This window comes from Panthera pardus, unplaced genomic scaffold (assembly GCF_024362965.1).
Source record: "Panthera pardus isolate Hobbes unplaced genomic scaffold, ASM2436296v1 HiC_scaffold_24, whole genome shotgun sequence".
NCBI classification, from domain to species: Eukaryota; Metazoa; Chordata; class Mammalia; order Carnivora; family Felidae; genus Panthera; species Panthera pardus.
In genome coordinates, this window is record NW_026526810.1 from 59,701,997 (window position 1) to 59,720,781 (window position 18,785).

Consider the following 18,785-nt stretch of genomic DNA (forward strand, 5'->3'; position numbering starts at 1 on the left):
ATCCCACTTGATTTGTTTGTTGGAAGGTTTTTGATTACTGATTCAATCTCCTTACTAGTAATCAGTCTATTTAGATTTTCTATTTCTTAAGGAGTTAGTCTTGGAAGATTGTATGTTTCTAAAAATTTATCCATTTCTTCTACATTGCCAAATTTGTTGTCATATAATTGCTTTTAATAACTCTTATGATCGTTTGTGTTTCTGTGGTGTCAGTTGTAGCATGTCCTCTTTCATTTCTGATTTTATTTATTTGAAGTCCTCTTAATTTTTTGCTGGATCTAGTCAAAATCTTTGTCAATTTTGTTTATCATTTCCAAGAACCAGCTCTTAATTTCATTGATCTTCTCTTTTGTCTTTTGAGTCTCTATTTTATTTCTGCTCTACTCTTTGTTGTTTCCTTATTTCTGCTAATTTTTGGCTTTGTTTATTCTTTCTCTTGTTCTTGAGATGTTAAAGTAGATTGTTTGAGATTTTTCTTGTTTCTTGAGGTAAACCTGCATTGCTTTGAACTACCCTTTAAAACTGCTTTTACTGTATCCCATAGGTGTTGGATTGTTGTATTCCCATTTCCATTTGTCTCAAGGTATTATTTTTTACTTTGCCTTTGATTTCTTTATTGACCCATTAGTTCAATAGCATGCTGTTTAATCTCCACATACTGCTGAAATTTCCAGTTTTCTTCTTGTATTTGATTTCTAGTTTTCATAACATTGTGGTTGGAGAAAATGATTGCTATTATTTCAGGCTTCTTAAATTTATTATTTTTTTGTGGCCTAATATGTGATCTATCCTGGAGAATGGTCACAAACACTTGAGAAGAATGTGTATTCTGCTTTTGGATGGGATATTCTGTATAAATCTACCAAGTCCATCTGGTCTGATGTGTCATTTAAGGCTGATGTTTCTTTGTTGATTTTTCTGTCTGGATGATCTATTTATTGATGTAAGTGGTTCTTACTTACATGATGATTAAGGTTCTCTACTATTGTATTGCTATTAATTTCTTCTTTTAGGTCTGGTAATATTTGATCTGGCAATATTTATATATTTAGGTGCTTCTATGTTGGGTACATAAATATTTACAAATTTTATGTCATCTTTTTTGATTGACGCTTTTATCATTGTATAATGCCCTTTATCTTTTGTTATAGTCTTTGTTTTAAAGTATAACAGTACCACTTTTCTTTTTCCATTTGCATGGAGTATCTTTTCTATTCCTTCACTTTTATTCTGTGTGTGTCCTTAGAGCTAAAGTGAATCTCTTTTAGGCAACATATAGTTGAGTCTTGTGTTTGTTTGTTTGTTTAATCCATTTAGCCACTCTTTGTCTTTTGTTTGGAGAATTTGGTCCATTTACACTGAAATTAATTATTGACAGGTATATTACTTATTGCCATTTGTTAAGTTTCCTATCTTTTTTGTAATTTCTTTCTGTTCCTTTCTTCTTTTCTTGCTGTCTTCCCTTGTGGTTTAATGCCTTTTTTTTTTTTTTTGATGTTGGATTTAGATTCCTTTCTCATTATCTTTTGTGTATCTATTATAGGTTTTTGGTTGTTGGTTGCTGTGAGGTTTATATATACATAACGTTTCATATATAGCAGTCTGTTTTGTTTTAAATAGATAGCAACTTTAATTTGAATGCATTTTAAAAGCTACATTCCCTCCCCCACACTGTATGTGTTAAAAGTTTTTTCTTTTTTTGTTTTTAAGAGAGAGAGGGGGAGAGAGAGTGTGTGAATGGAGGAGGGGCAGAGAGAGAGAATCCCAAACAGGCTTTACATTGTCAGCGTGGAGTCAGGGCTCGAACCTATGAACAGAGAGATCATGACCTGAGCCAAAACCAAGTCAGGTTTCAGCTTAAGTTTCAGCTTAATCGACTGAGCCACCCAGGCACCTCATTATGTTTTTAATATTATATTATACATTTTTAGTTTTGTATATCCCTTAATTATAATTATAGTAAATTTTTCTACTTTTGTCCTTTAACCTATAAACTGATTTTATAAGTGGTTAATTCACTACCTTTACTATATATTTCCTTTAACCCATTAGGTTTTTACTTTCATATGTTTTCTAGTTATTAGACATATGCTTTTTTTTTTTTACAGCCTAGAGAAATCCCTTTGAAATTTCTTGTAAGGCCAGTTTAGTGGTGATAAACTCCCTAAGGTTTTCTTTTCTGAAAAATATTTTATTTCTTTTTCAATTCTGAATGATAATTTTGCTGGGTAGATTTTTCTTGGCTGGAAGTTTTTTTCTTTTCAGCACTTTGAGTATATTATGATACTCCCTCTGGTCCTCAAAGTTTCTGCTGAAAAATCAGCTGATAGTCTTATGGGGGGGGGGGTTCCCTTGTATGTAACTATTAGTTTTTTTCTTGCTGCTTTTAATATTCTCTATCTTTAGCTTTTGATATTTTAATTATAATGGGTCTTGCTATGGATCTCTCTGGATTCATCTTATTTGTAATTCTCTTTGCTTTCTGGACCTGTATGTCTGTTTCCTCAGGTTAGGGACGTTTTTAGCTATTATTTCGTCAGTAAGTTTTCTACCTCTTTTTCTCTTTCTCTTCTCCTTCCAAGACCCCAATAATGTGAATGCTATTATTCTTGATCTTGTCTCCTAGGTCACTTTAGCTATCTTCACTTAATTTTTGTTTCTTTTTTGATCTGATCTTTCTGGGTGAGTTCCATTGCTTTGTCTGCCAGCTCACTAATCCTTTTTCTGCTTCATTTAGTCTGCTATTGAATCCTGCAGTGACTTTTTCAATTCAGTTATTGTATTTTTCAGCTGTGTGACTTCTGTTTGTTACTTTCTTATATTTTCTGCCTCATTGTTGAAGTTCTCACTGTGCTCATCCATTCTTCTCTTGAATTCAGTGAACATCTTTGTGAATACTACTTTGAACTCTTTATCAGTTAAATTATTTAACTCTATTTCTGTAAGGTGTTTTCTGAGGTTTTGTCTTATTCTTTCATTTGGAACATATTCCTCTGTTTCCTCATTTTGCTTTACTCTCTGTGTTTGTTTCTATATATTAAATGAAACCGCTGTCTCTTCCAGTCTTGATGGGAGTGGCCTTCCGTAGATGAACCTTGTTGTTCAACCTTGCTTTAGTTCCTGGTTGTCTCTTGAACTTTTGTGATTGCCTAAGTAGACTGATTTATTCTTGTTAGGTCCCCAGTGTCGAAGGTGTTCCAAGACCTATCAGTGTTACAAAGGGAGTGATCTCAGTTAAGAACTAGTTTCAGGTGGATTGAAAGCCAGATCCTCAGGCAGCAGTTTTTAAAGAATGCAAATATATACATTTCGGTGGGACCACAAGTATAAACTCTGCTGTTAAACTTTGAGATTTGATGAAAGTGTCCTTTGGGCATGAGTTACAAAAAACTGGGCTTCTTTCTGAGAGGTATCAGTGAGCTGTAACAAGGCCAAGGGAGGGTTCAAAGATGTAACTCCTTGCCTGTGGTTCCTGAGGGCACCTCTGTAATCTTTAGGTATGTGACTAACATGAAGCCTGTCCCTCAGGTTGAAGCTCCAGGACAAGCATATGGGCCTTTTGCAAAGCAGATGGGAGGAGTTTCAGTCTGCTGTCTGTTCAGTGCTGTAGGTGTGGTAGCCTCCATAGAGCTAGTCCTGTGGGGCTTAGAAACAGAAGCCCCTCTGGCTACTAGGTTCAAGTGATGGAGGAGTGTCTGTTGTGTGGACTGTGCTTGGTGGCCAACTTGAGTGAGGCTGCAGGAGAGCACTGAGGGTGATGTCCATGGTTTTAGTGATGCAGGGGAAGAGTGCTGGGTGCAGAACATACCCATGGCTTTAGCAAGGTATGGGAGGAGCACTGGGGTGGGACATGCCTACAGATTTAGCAATGCAGGAAAAGAGTGCTAGAGGTGGGGCTCACCTGTGGATTTAGCAAGGAAAGAGTGCTGAGGGTAGGGCATGCCTATAACTTTTGCCACGTGGGGGAAAAGTATTGGAGGTGAGGCACCTGCACTTGTCACCAGCGCTAGCAATGTGGAAAGAAGGAGAGGGAAAATGTTGTTTACCAGCACTTCCATCTCCAAAAAAAGTCCCAACTTGCCCCTGCCCCTTCAGCAGACAATTATATATTAGCAAATAAATCTTCACGTATGACCCAGTCATCTCTCAAACTGCTGTCTTTGTGCTGGGTCCTGGGAGGAGTGAGTCTATGCACAAGCTCCTGAAAAGGAATATCTCAAATCTCCACAGTCCCTTAGACCCCCTGGGTGTGTGCCCCATTGGTTTTCAAAGCCAGATGTTTTAGGGTCCTTGTCTTTCAAGTGCAGGTTTTACAGTTTTGGGGTGTCCGGTGTGGGGCACAAACCCCTCCCTCCTCAGGGAGAGGTTTCAGTATTGTGAGATCCCTTTCTGTTGTGGGTCACTGCTGGGGTTTTGGGCAAGATTGAGTCTCTGCTTTTGTCACACATTTTGATGTGGGCCTTTTATTCCTTGTTGTGGAAGGAGCTATTCAGCTAGAATTCAGTGGGAATTATGCCATATGTAGCTGTAGTTTTGGTATTTCTGTGGAAGGAGGTAAGTTCAGGGTCTTTTGCAGCTATCTTGGACTGCTGTTTAATTTATATGTTTTTGTATGTCTTGTTGAAGTACTGAATATAAAATATATCAAGAGCATGTAATTTATTTTTACAAATATTTGTCACTTGTTAGCCAAGTAGCTACTTAGTTAAGGAAGGTTTTTTCCTACAACTCCAGATGACTTTGTAAATAACCTTGAATGATTTGAAAAACATTTATGTAATAAAATCTTTAATTGAATAAACTAATCAAAATTTATTGGCTATATTACTCTTCTCTTTAAACATTTATTGTATATAGTTTTAAAAATTTATATGTATCTGTAATTAGTAGTAGAGATGACTAGAGCTGATGTGAACTGGATGCAACTGTGGACAAATGTGCCACTCTTCCACTTTATTTCACTTCGTTAATGCAGAGAGATATACTGTAGTAAGTCTCCAAGCAGTAACCCAGATGGACTTTCAAATCCACTTTCTTTTTCACTCGGTTTTACTGATTATTTCCACTTTCAATGTTGCAGTGGGGTCAGATGAACTGGATAGCTACATGTATCAGACAGTGGGTCATCACGCCGTCGATCTGTATGCAGAAGCGATGGCTCTTCCTCTCTACCGCCGTACCATAAGAGGAAGGAGTGTGGATACGGGACGAGTGTATACCGAACGTGAAGGTGATGAGGTTGAAGATCTCTATGAGCTTTTGAAACTTGTTAAGGTATGCACAGGAACCAATTACATTAACTGAATAATGTAGTAATAATTAACAACTGTTAGTAACCCAGCTATTCTTTGACAAGATATTTAGTCTTTTTGGATAGAAAAGAAAACTTACTATACCTTTATTTTAAATACTATTTAAAAATAAAACTTTTGGTATAGTTTGGCATTCATGGTTGTCAAATGTCTTTAATTAAGTTTTTCCTTAGGATTTTGGAGCTGATGACCTTTTAATCATTTTTATTTTTTAACAAATACTTATTGAATGCTACTATGTGCACGGTATACAGTTCTAGGCACTGGGGATAGTGCAATGAAGAGATCAGACAAAGCCCTGTTGTGTTGGAGCTTACTTTGCAGTGGGAGTAGACAGATAATAGACAAACAAGCAAATCATATGCTTGGTGCTGAAGAGTACTATGAAGACGAAGGAAACAGAGTGGTAAGGAGTGATGAGGGGGTGCTCAAGCAAGACCTTTCTAGTATGGTGAAATTTAAATAGACCTAAAAGACTGAACCTTGCTTAAATCTAGTAAGAGAGATACGAATTAAGTTCTTAAGTCCCTGTACATAAGAGTTTGGCAGCCATTTTGCATTCACTGTTAATTTTTCTAAATAGGAAATTTAGGAGAGAAAATGTGGGCCTTATAAATGTAGTAGAAACTTATTCACTAAGTGTTAATTAATGGAGATTACTTTATACTAAGCCATTATCTTTTCATTCGCATTGATAGTTAACTATTTGAATACATTCTGTATTCTTAATATGAATTTTTTTAATCAGCTGTAGTCAATTCATACAAGGCATATCTAATGAAATAGAGAATGTAAGCTGATATTTCCTGCTTGTCTTAGCGTATTGTCACAAAGGGAAGGAAGATTTCTGTCCCTTCTATCAAGAAACATTGCATTTCATTTTCTCATTTTTCACAGAACGTTCAGCTTCTGAGAAGTTATATTATGAACCAGTATCATGAAAATTTGTTACTTCAGTGTTATATTTTAAATTTGATGCTGATCAAAGCTTAATATCAATTAAGGATTTTGATTCAGAAAAAATACATGAAGCACTTAACTTCTTTTAAAGTTTGCTTGAATTAAGTATTTCTTATTTTGTATGTCAGATATTTTCATTTGTATTTACCTTTAGAAAAGAAACTGATAGGGAAAACACTTGGAATAATGCTGTAATTTATTGTTTAGTTATGCATAGCATAAGAAGTAGATATTTTTCAAAGGAAATTACAAGGACCTCATTTCTTTCCTCTGGGAAGATACATACTAATAACAACTATTTTGATTATCAAACAAGGGGGAAAGGCATAAAAGTTCCACTTTTAATTGTCTTTCTGTACAAATAAGATCTTGAAACTGCTCACTTTCAAGTGTGAAATATTGAGTGCAAATTCTGCATTTTTAATTTTTTTTTTAACGTTTATTTATTTTTGAGACAGGGAGAGACAGAGCATGAACAGGGGAGGGTCAGAGAGAGGGAGACACAGAATCTGAAGCAGGCTCCAGGCTCTGAGCCGTCAGCACAGAGCCTGACGCGGGGCCAGAACTCATGGACCGTGAGATCATGACCTGAGCAGAAGTCGGCTGCTTAACCGACTGAGCCACCCAGGCGCCCCTGCATTTTTAAAATTTCTTTTTTAAGGTACAGAGAAATTGGGTATTAAGTTTTTAGCATAAACAAGTTTTACAAAATGGTGGGACTCACACCAGAAGTAATTGGATTGCCTAAAAATCACTGATAACTGATAACTTTGGGGAAGCTATGTGATAATAACAGCCTTCCAAGAAAGGGAAAGATAATAAATTACTGATCAATTTAATTAAAAATGGGCAGATTAGTAGTAATTAAGAAGAAATTTCCCTTTTGATCCATGCTGTCTTTGGAGAAATGGATGCTTTGTCATTATCTTTATAGTAACCGTCAGTTATGACATAAATTAATGCTAATGTTAAATCTTGACAACTGCTTTGGAAGTTCGTACATGATAATTATAACTATAGTTGAAAGAGATGTTATCAAGTTGTCGGGGACGAAATAGTTCCTTCTCTTTCTGTATAGAAATATTAATTTTACTATAGGATATTTTAAGGACATAAATATTAGAAATATATTGCTTTTATGGAAGAGATTGTATAGCTAGGCTTTTATAGTTAAATCCATTTGTGAAACACTGGTGTAAAAATTCCAATAGAGGTCTTACATATTCTAATGAATAATTGAGTAATTATGGGAAAAAACGGATCTAGAAGAGCTATAATTCTTCAGGTTAGTGTTCACTCATTCTAAGAAAAAGATGGGATTGCATTTCTTAATCCTTTGAATATTAATGGAGCATTGGAAGCATTTAGATTCATTTTCATTTTAAGCATTTATTTATAACAGGTTGCAGTTTTGTGACTTTCCCATGTAAGTCAATCTTTTGTTTTGTAGCTCTTTTTTTACCTCAAAATATTAAAGCTAATTTTTGAGTAGGAGTTGTTTCTTTTTGCAAAGTGCTTAACTAACTGCTGAAAAGAAGTAGCAACGACTTGGGAGAAATGACAGAGTAAGTTTCCTACTTTGTAGAAGTTATGAAAACCAATATAAATGTAATAAGCTTTTATATCTCATAGATTACTGGGTGATTATGACAGGTAGATAACATATGTATATCTCAAGCTGTTTACAAGATAACCTGATTTTCACATAACTAGCCTTTTTTTTATTCTTTAGAATTTTGTTAGTATTAAAACGTCACCTTGGTTTTCACCTGTATTAATTTGGTATATATATTTTTTGGTATATAAATATTTTTGGTATATATATTAATTTGGTATATAGATAACCTATATTATTTCCTGGAAATATAGTGATTTTTAAATTCTGTGGGTTTTCTTTGTAAGTCACGTAAGAAATGTAATAGGGGCGCCTGGGTGGCTCAGTCGGTCGAGCGTCTGACTTCGGCTCAGGTCATGATCTCACACTCCATGAGTTCGAGCCCCACGGCCAGCTCTGTGTCGACCTCTCAGAGCCTGGAGCCTGTTTTGGATTCTGTGTCTCCCTTTCTCTCTCTGACCCTCCCCTGTTCATGCTCTGTCTCTGTCTCAAAAAAAATAAAGAAACGTTAAAAAAATTTTAAAAAAAAGAAATGTAATAGTTACTGAAGGATATGTGTAAACACCATATCCCTATAAAGAGTATATTTAAGGATTAACTTATTCTTTCTCTCTCTAGTGGTTTGGAGCCACTTCTTACTGTTTCTGATATCTTCCTCTGTCTTGGCTATTCCTTCTTTTTAGTCCATCTTTAAGAAACTTCCGTAAGGAAGGTACTTTCAAATCCATACATTTTGAAAATGTTCCTATTCTGCCCTCACATTTGATGGATACATTGGATGAATTTAAAATTTTAGATTGAAAAGTAATTTTTCCTCAAACCATTCAAGGCATTGCTCCATGGTTCACTAGCATTTTGCTGATGAAAAATTTGATGCTGATGTGATTTTTGTTCTTTTTAGCTGACTTATTTTTCCTCTCTGTTAACTTTTATGATTGTGTCTTTATGGTTGGTGTACTGAAATGTCACAACAATGCATTGGATATTGAAGGTTGCTTTTCCTGCATCCGTTCTGCAGCTTCCTATTGAGTAGCAGCATATCTCTGTCCTCTTTCTCTTAATGATGGTTCAGGGATGGTATTAATCCAGGTGAAAGCCAGTCACAACATGGCATTCTCCTGACTATAGTGATTGCATCAGGGATGGTTTTGTTAACTTATATGTACCCAATAGAAGGAATGAAGCCTAGGATGATGGATGGTTGGCAGGAGATAAACACTTTCTCCAGTAGAGAAGGATGTGTGGATGTAAGACCTAGAGTTGCTATGGCTTTTTGTTTTGTATGGAAAAAACATACAAATGTCAGATCTGACACACACACAAAAATAGCAGAGCCAACGGAAGTGTAGCTTGAGGATGGCTCTGAGAAATGCTCTTCCTTTGTTTGATAATTGGCTCCCTTGGTTTTCTCTATTCCCTTTTTGTGGTATTCTCACTGATCGGACGTTAGACCTCCTAGTTTGAATCTTCATCTCTCTTTTCTCACATTATTTTGTATCTTTCTATCTTTTTTGTTGTACATGATGTGAGATTTCCTTTTTAAATGCCCTCCTTTCTTAACAGTTGTATTTTTGGTGATCAATAACTTCACTTGTTGGTTGTTTCTTTTTTATAACAATTTATTTCTCCTTCTATAGATGTAACATTCTTATATCCCTCTTAAAATACAAACTAGTGATTTTAAGCATTGTTTCCTAAAATATTAATGTTTCCTTTAGGGTCTTTTTTCTCCTATTTCCTTCCCTTTCATGTTGTAGTCTTTTCTTAAATGTGTTGGTTGCTTATTCATATCTGAGAATTAGGCAGGAGCAAAGCTGACTGTGAACATTTTTGACTTTAGAGTTTTTCCAGCCCCATATCTCATACTTGTTACACCTGGAGTTCAGGATAATGTAGCCTAATTTGTTCTCTTCCTTGGTTTTCTTCTCTGCTACGCAAATAGTAGGTTACAGCTTCTGCTGCTGACGTATCAGCCGTTGTTCCATCTTCATCTGTTGACTCAGGAAATGTACTGAAATCCTTTGATGTTTACCCCTGCCTGCCCCACATTTTGTTTTCTAGATGTTATATCTTTGTTGTCATTTTAATGGACTCTCTTTAGCCAGAAATCTGTGTTAATTTTTTTTCTAATGGGATTCATTTAATATTCTTCCTTAAGCTGCATATTCAGTCTTCCTCTTCTAATCCTTGCTACTTTTCTTCTCTCATATTTGTTTTCTCACTTTATCTTGGTGTTGATGACCTTAAATTCCTTAATGGAAACTTGTATTATAATTTGAATATAATAATAAATGAATAACTGCTGTTTGTTTTTTAAACCAAATATTTACTGTTGATAAAGGTTTGTAAATAAGTGGCTGATTTTTTAAACTAGATTTTAACTTTATATTTTTAGAAACATCAATTGCCACTTTACTCTTTGTGTTGGTTAGATTTATTTTGATTATAAGTCATATTCAAACTGTTTTAAAGAAAAAGAATTTTGGGTTTTTTTTACATATTATATATTCTTTTCCTTGTTAATTTTTAAAAATTTTAATTTCATATAGTTAACTTATAGTGTTGTATTAGTTTTAGGTGTACAGTATAGTGATTCAACAATTCTATACATTACTCAGTGCTCACCACAACGTGTACTTTTAATTCTCTTCTATTTTACCCATCCCTCCCCCACCCACTTCCCCTCTGGTAATCACGTTTGTTTTCTATAGTTGAGAGTCTGTTTTACGGTTTGTCTCTTTTTTGCTTTGCTCATTTGTTTTGGTTTCTTAAATTCCAGATATGAGTGAAACCATATGGTATTTGTCTTTCTCTGACTTATTTCACTTAGCATTATCCTCTCTAGATCCACCATGTTATTGCAAATGGCAAGATTTCATTCTTTCTTATGGCTGAATAATATTCCATTGTTTATATATAACCTATAGTATATACATATAATTATTAATATATAATAATATATATAAACTATAATCACATTTATATGTGTATATATATACCACATCTTCTTTATCCATTCATCTATTGGTGGACAGTTGAGCTGCTTCCCTAATTTGACTATTGTAAATAATGCTACAATAAACATAAGGGTGCAATATATCTTTTTGAATTAGTGTTTTTGTATTCTCTGTGTAAATATCCTCTAGTGGGATTACTTGATCATATGGTAGTTCCATTTTTAACTTTTTGAGGGACGCCCATACTGTGTTCCACAGTGGCTGTACCAGTGTGCATTTCCACCAACAATGCATGAGAGTTCCTTTAAGAAAAAGATAATTTATTGACAATAACCTAAAGATAAGTTTGGCTTCAAGTAGACTAAGTACAAGACACAAATTATATAATCAATAACTTTTCCCCCCTGTTTCCATCTCTTGCCTCTATTTTCTATTGATTCCATTCTCTGACTAGACTCTTATATTCAGAAAATGGCTCCTGGTTACATTTTTTCTGGTTCAAATCTAGTAGGAAAAGCTTCAGTCTTTTTAAATAACTCAAAGGAAAATGTAGTTATCCAGTTATATTTCATTGCCACTCAGTGGCCTGACTTGTATCATCTATGAACCAGTCATTGTTGATGATTTTATTTGACTGGATAGGTCTAGATCATATGCCATTCCTAGAGCAACAGATAGAGTCATGATTACTAGAACTACATTTTACTATGGTTCTGTGGGAAGAACAGAACCCATTGGGGGGAAAAGTGGATCTCCAAATACAAAGCAAGCTGTTGCTGGTAGAAGTGTGAACTGTGTCAAGGAGGTAAAAAGCAGCAGGTTTCCTGAAAATAAATAGGTTTCAATTGCTTACAAACTTAGGAACCATCCTAAATGGCTCTTCTTTCAGTATGTCCCTCCCTCCTCTCCTCCATCTCTTCTTCCCTCCCTCCTTCTGTCTTATCCTTTTTCAAACCTAGTTGACCATTGGAACCACAACAGTGAGTCTATACTCTGGGACTGGCATTCAATTCTCATGATATCTCCACTTGAATATTCTATAGGCACGATAAATTCAACAAGTTCAAAATTTTATTCATTCTCTTCCTGCACAAGCTTGCTCCATTTCCTATATTTCTCTCTTAGTTAAAATCATCATCATCTACCCCCATCACCTAAGTCTAACCTGGGACCCACAACTAGATTTCCATTTTCTTTCAGTTTGCTCCCACACCAACCACCACTATTAGATCTCTAGGAACCTGCTATTACTTCTGTGACTTCTGATATCTGACCCTGTGATTTCATTCTCACTATTACTGAGTTTTCACCTGTACTCTGTGAGAGTCTCCTAACTCGTCAGCTTGCCTTCAATATCACCTTGTGTACCATTCAACCCTTCTACTATATTGTCCTTGGCTGTTCTGCATAAATACTTAAATAACCCACTACTAAGGCAAACTACAAGCACATTACCTTGGCAGAAAAGACTCTTTTAAGAAGAGATCCTTGCCTTCCCTTCCATTCCTACCTGTCTGATCCTGTCATTTCCATACAAGTTTCTGGGTTCAAGTTATAATGAACTAATAGGTTTTAGGAGATTGCTTTTTATATCTGAATCTTTGCCTGTACTTTTCCATATCCTTATCTCTGTTCTAAAGAACTTCTCACTTCATACACTTCTATGAAATGGGCTCTAATTTATCTGCTTCCTGTATTTTCCTTCTCTGTTTGTCTATACCTCTACTGTTTTCCTCAGGACATTAGTAGGATTATTTATGTGACTGTCTCTTGCTAGATTGTGAGACCCTCAAAGACATACTCGGTACTCTTCATTTTTACATATCTAGTGTACAGCAGTATTTCTGGCATATGGATGCCTTTTAAAGGATGACTGAACAAATTAGTCCAAAGCTTAACAAATTATATTTTATATCACAATGTGTCTAATTCAGGGGAGCCACAACATTGTTATAAAATAGGATGTAATGCCATTGGTAAATTCATTTTGTTTTTGTTTTTCCACTTAGAAGCTTAAATGGAATAGGCATAATTGTGAAACTTTTCAAAATAAGATATCCTATCAGATTTGGCACTATAACCCACTAAGTATACCAAGAATTATTTCCAGCTGCAGAGTACTTTATAAAAATGCTGAGCAGACACTTTTTCAAATTATTTTTGGTGTCTGCATGTTAGAAAACATGCTTATGGTGGAAAATTGCTCTGTGGATCTTTTTTCACTCTGAATATTAGGGAAAAAAACCCTTGGTGGTTGGGTGGCTTGAGGCAAATCCAAAAGGTTTGGAGTGGGAGGAACATATAAGAGGCCCTTAAGATTTGCAGGGAGGACCCAGACATAATGCTAATTAAACAGGCACATAGCCCTGTACAGATTGCTCCTGGCTCTTCAGCATTGCACAGCTTGCCTCAAGCCCTGTCAGTTCCCAAGATTTTGGACATTAAACCTGGTCCCTTGGCACAAGAAATGCTTTGCTAGTATTGATTCTGGACCCTAAACAGAAGAGTTGGAATCAGCACAGACAAGTGTCATTTTGACTCCCAGGTGTGACTTCATTGAGGCTGTGTTATTGCTGGCCCTTCAGACAGTAAAGTCATGCATGCATGAGAAAGCACATGATGGAAGATCTGTCTGGAAGTAAAATGTTGGATTATACTTGTCAATTATTACAGTTTGTAAACTTATCGCAGGTCTAGAGTCTTCATCTGTAGATTCCCCCTAAAGCTTAGAAAATGTGACTCCCTCATTTTAGCAAAATGATTATTCTGTCTCCTAACCTTGAACTTTCTCCTCTTGGTATCACTGATTGTGTGTGTATATTAAACATGCACATATATACTCTTTCAATTTATTTTTTGCCTGGTTCAGTGCCTCTCTATAAATTTACTAATTGACTTTCCTTATGTTCCTTTCTTCTGCAAAATATAGATTTCTATCTTAACTCTATGTATTTTAAAGTGTGTTGGGTATGTCTGACTTATCTTTCAAGTCTCTGGTGTCTGGGTCCTATTGAATTTTTCGTCTTTTTTCCTGTCTATGCTACCATTTATTTTTTCAGAAACCTTTTGCAGATGTCTGCTTAGGAATTGTGTTGTCTAAGACAACACAATGTATGTTTCTATCCTACAGTCCTTTACTTCAACTCTAGACCTGTATTTTACCTTGTCTTTGTTATATTCTCTATTAAATGACTAAGAACATATTACTAAAATTTACAAGTATAAATTACTTTATTCATCTGTTGTTATCCTTCCATTTTTTCATAGCACGGGACTTTATTGGTAGTGACACAATGGTATGATAGATCTTAAACTGATATTTTTACATTGACTTTCCCTTTTAAATTGGGAACTTGTTCATCCAGATAATTTGTGGTGCTTATATCATAAAATAGCCATAAAAAGCAAAGATGATATCAATAAATAGAGTTTTTAAATTATTAGTATTGGTAAGAGATGATTCAGTAGAGACTTGTTCTGTGACATGCTGATGTGAGAAAAAAGTTGAGTGAATAAAAAGGATGAATTAATCAACCTTGACTTTTCCTGCTATCTTTAACCTGATACTACTGCACTTTATAGACTCCTCTATGTTTTTCTTTCTGCAAACATTAATTGGATGCTTATAATGTACCAGTAGTGTAAAGAGATGTTCAAGACAGTCTCAGCCTTCAGAGAACCTGGAGAGGCAAGGTAGAGTTGCCATTGGAGTATGCAATTAAAGTGCTATGGGAATTGAGAGGAGAAAAAAAATCTCATGTAGGAGCATCAAGAGGGTCTTATGGGGGAAATTACATTTGATATCCTTGTACGTTGTTTGGGTTTTGACAAAGGCAGGCATGAGCAAATGTCTAAGAGAAAGTTGCAAATTAGGGGCAGAGTTTATCCAAACTCACAGAAGCAGGAAATCATGAGATACATGAGGGAAGTAGCAAGAAGTTCAATTTGGCTAGAGCTCGGAGTTTAAGGAGTAGTGGAAAATAAGTCTACAAAGGTTGATTGAAATAAAAAAGGAGTGTCTTAAATTTTAGGCAGGATTGTGTAGGCAAGCCCCTAAGTTGGTATTTTCCAACTGAGTTTAATGTGTCACAACCTTTTTTTCTTTAAATGAAAGAGACTGGAATAAAATAGAAAATATCAAAATGCATTGTACATAGTAAGGTTAATTATATTTTGTGAAATGTGCATTCACATATGTGAATATAAATGAGTGTTATGTGAGTATAAATGTATGTTATGTATATTCTACACTGTTAAACAAATTGTTATAGTTAAACAAATTTGAAAGCCACTACTCTGAAGGATTTTGCAAATGGAATGACATAGAATTGTACAGTTGAAGGGAACTTCAAGGACATTAAGTTGAACCACTATAATGATGCGAGAAATGGATTAGAGAAGTGGAATTCTGGAGATGAGGAGCTCAAACTGAAAACTGAGATACTGGGCTAGATGAAAGTTTCTGAGGACCTGAACTGGGGGAATAGCAGTGTGAAAGGGGAAGAACGGACATTGTAGGTGGATTGATAGGGCTTGACGGCGGCTTAAATAAAAACATGTTTAAATAAAAAGTGACAAGGAGTCTACATGAAGTACTTCATAAACTAACAGTTCCATGTCTAATTAATTCAGCTTTCACTGGGCAGTGTTTCTAAGCAAAGTGAATTACAATAGCTATGTATTACAAATATTGTGACACTAAATTTTACAGCACCCTGTCTTTGTCATCTGTTTAATCTGGTGTAGGATGGTATAGGAGATGCTTCATTCAAGCTGGCTTCATTTAATCAAGATTAACTCTTTTTTTTTTTTTTTTATAAATCAAGATTAACTCTTAATAAATCTTAGTCTTACTACAGGTGTTGGTGAGGATGTGGAGAAAAAGGAACTCTCTTGTACTGTTCTTAGGAACAGCCAAGAACACTCTGGAAAGCAGTGTGAAGGTTACTGAAAAAGTTAAAATAGAAATACCATATGATCCAGCAATTGCACTACTGGGTATTTACCCAAAGAATACAAATACACAAACTCAAAAGGATACATGCATCACTGTGTTTATAGCAACGTTATTTACAGTAGCCAAGTTTAGAAGCAACCCAGTTATCTGTTGATTGATGAATGGATAAAGAAGAGGTGGTATATACAATGGCATGTTATTCAGCCATAAAAAAGAATGAAATCTTGCCATTTGCAACAACATGAGTGGACCTAGAAAGTTTAATGCTAAGTGAAATAAGCCAGTCAGAGAAAGACAAATACCGTATGATTTCACTAATATGTGAAATTTAAGAAACAAAACAAATGAGCAAAGAGAAAAAGAGAGAGAGAGAGAGAGAGAGGGACAAACCAAGAAAGAGACTCTTAACCATAGAGAACAAACTGATGGTTACCAGAGGGGATGTGGGGGATGGGTAAAATAGGTGATGGAGATTGAGGAGTGCACTTGTGATGAGCACTGACTGATTAAAATAAAAACTTAAATAAATAAATACATAATGTTAGTCTTGATGGTGCTTTTAACTGAATGTTTAACATTTTTTTCATATTGTTATATGTGGTACATACCAACTAAAAAATTTGTTTCCCTATTTCTTAACTCTAAATAAAATCACCTAGTGTGAATTCCCAGAAGGAAGCAAAAAGTACTATATTAATGAGCTTAACATAATAATCTGTGTAAGTGGGATTTAATTTTATAGTAATTGAATTAAAAACTTATTTACTGGTGATCATGTAAAATATTGTCTTTTCTTCAGCTTTATTCATATAGTTGACATAACATTGTATAAGTTTGAGGTGTACAATGTTTTCACGTGATACATTTATATATTGCAAAATGATATCACCCTAGCATTAGCTAACACATCCATTCCATCACTTATTTACCGTATTTTGTTTTGTTTTTTTTTTGTAGTGAGAATATTTAAGATCTATCTTTTTAGCAACTTTCAAGTGTAATACAGTATTATTAACTATAATCGCTATGCTGTACCTTAGACCCCCAGAATTTATTAATCTTATAATTGGAAATTTGTACCCTTTGATCAACATCTTCCCACTTAGCCCACCCCAGCCCTTGGTGACCACAATTCTACTCCCCATTTCTCTGGGTCCGGAGGTTTTTAGATTCCACATGTGTCTGTCTCTGGCTTATTTCGCTTAGTATATAATGAGATATATGTGTACTACATGTCTTCATCCATTTATCTGTTGATGGGTTGGATTGTTTCCATATCTTGGCTGTTGTGAATAATACAGCAGTGGACATTGGGGGTGCAGGTTATCTCTTTGAGATCCTGTTTTCATTTCCTTTGAATATATACTCAGAAGTGGGATTGCTGGGTCATATGGTAGTTCTATTTTCTTTTTCTTTTTCTTTTTCTTTTGAAGAACCTCCATACTGTTTTCCATAGCAGCGGTATCAATTTACATTCCTACCACCAGTGCCCAAGTATTCCCTTTTCTCCACACCCTCACCAGCACTTGTTATCTGTTACCTTTTTGATAACAGCCTTTTTAACAGAGGTGAGTGGTATCTCATTGTGGGTTTTGATTTGCATTGCTCTGATGATTAATGATGTTGTGCACCTTTTCTTGTACTGTTGGCCATTTGGATGTCTTCTTTGGAAAGATACCTATTCAGTCCCACTGCACATTTTGAAATTGGATTACTTGTGGGGCTTTTGTTGTTGCTGTTTTTTTTTGTTTGTTTGTTTGCTGTTGAATTGTATAAATTCTTTATGTATTTTGAGTATTAACCTTTTATCAGATACATGATTTTGCAAATATCTTATTCTGTAGGTTGTCTTTTCCTTTTGTTGATTGTTCCTCTAACTATGCAGAAGCTTTTTAGCTTGATGTAGTCCCACTTACTTACAAAATACAAAGTCTTAATAGATTCTGTAGGCTTTTTGGCATCATGTTAGATTGAACCTGGCTTCAGACCTGTAAATTAATTGACACCTTAGATATTTCACTTATGGTTTTCCTCCAGTCTCTCCTTTTATAATTTATCCTACAAACTCCTGCCGGGTTAGTCTTTCTAAAGTGTAGATCCAATCACATTCCTCTCTTCATCAAAAATCCTTGTTGCTCACCATTGATCTGTCAGGTGCTCTGCAATATGGCTTAAGCTTATCTTTCATCATTTCCCAGTATTCCCCCACATGGAACCTATGTTCCATCTAAACTAGGCTATGTCAGAACTCATTTTAACCCACATAGGCCATGTCTTTCCTGTACAGTGCTGTGCTATAGTCATAAATAATCCTTCCTCTCCAGTTGCTTCTTTCACATGGCATCTCCTTTTGATATCTTCCTTCAAGTGCTCTCACTGAATGTAATATCTTTCTCTCTGGAACCTTCACATAATATTGTATTTCTCTTATAGTACTTTATCTTGATATTCAGAGCTACTAGGTTTTGTTTTGTTTTGTTTTGTTTTTTATCTTGTGGGTTTTTGTTTAAAGATGCTAAGTACCTTGAGGAGCCGGGCATTGTATTCCTTTTTTTTTTTTTAATATGAGATTTTTATACAACTCTTGAACTATATAGACAATGTGTTCAACTGTACTTCTCTGGAATTCATTTATTGCATCTGTAAACTACGAATATATCTTTCTGTTTCTGTTTTTTTATTTATCTGTTTTGAGAATAAAGGTGAAATATACGAGAGCCTCTTTAGGTTTCTAGGAAGAAAGATGCTCTATAAACTAATCTTCTTTTGTTTTTTTGTTGTTGTTTTTCTTAGCCTGCCGACTTCATGTTAGTGCCAGGTTTTCTTTCTACTTTATTCCTTTGCTTCCAAAATAATCCAGTAAAGCTAAATAAAGTCAGTTTTTTTTTTCATTGCAAAGTTCCATTAGTATATTAATATTAAGCAGTAGCTGTAAGTTGGCATTGAGATGAGTGTAATTCCTCTTGACTTTATTAGTAAGTTAA

At 35.1% G+C, this 18,785-nt stretch overlaps 1 protein-coding gene across 7 annotated transcripts in view; it reads left to right on the forward strand.

Moving 5' to 3' along the window:
* DPH6 (diphthamine biosynthesis 6) overlaps window positions 1-18,785 on the forward strand; it is a 439,826-nt gene that overhangs the window by 13,327 nt on the left and 407,714 nt on the right. For all 7 annotated transcript variants that reach the window (XR_008417119.1, XR_008417120.1, XR_008417121.1 and 4 more), the window contains exon 3: window positions 5,081-5,274. Coding sequence is in view for 2 of the 7 variants with exons in the window: in XM_019442639.2 (XP_019298184.1) it covers window positions 5,081-5,274 (194 nt within the window). In the remaining 5 variants the exon portion in view is untranslated. The remainder of the gene's footprint in view (window positions 1-5,080; window positions 5,275-18,785) is intronic.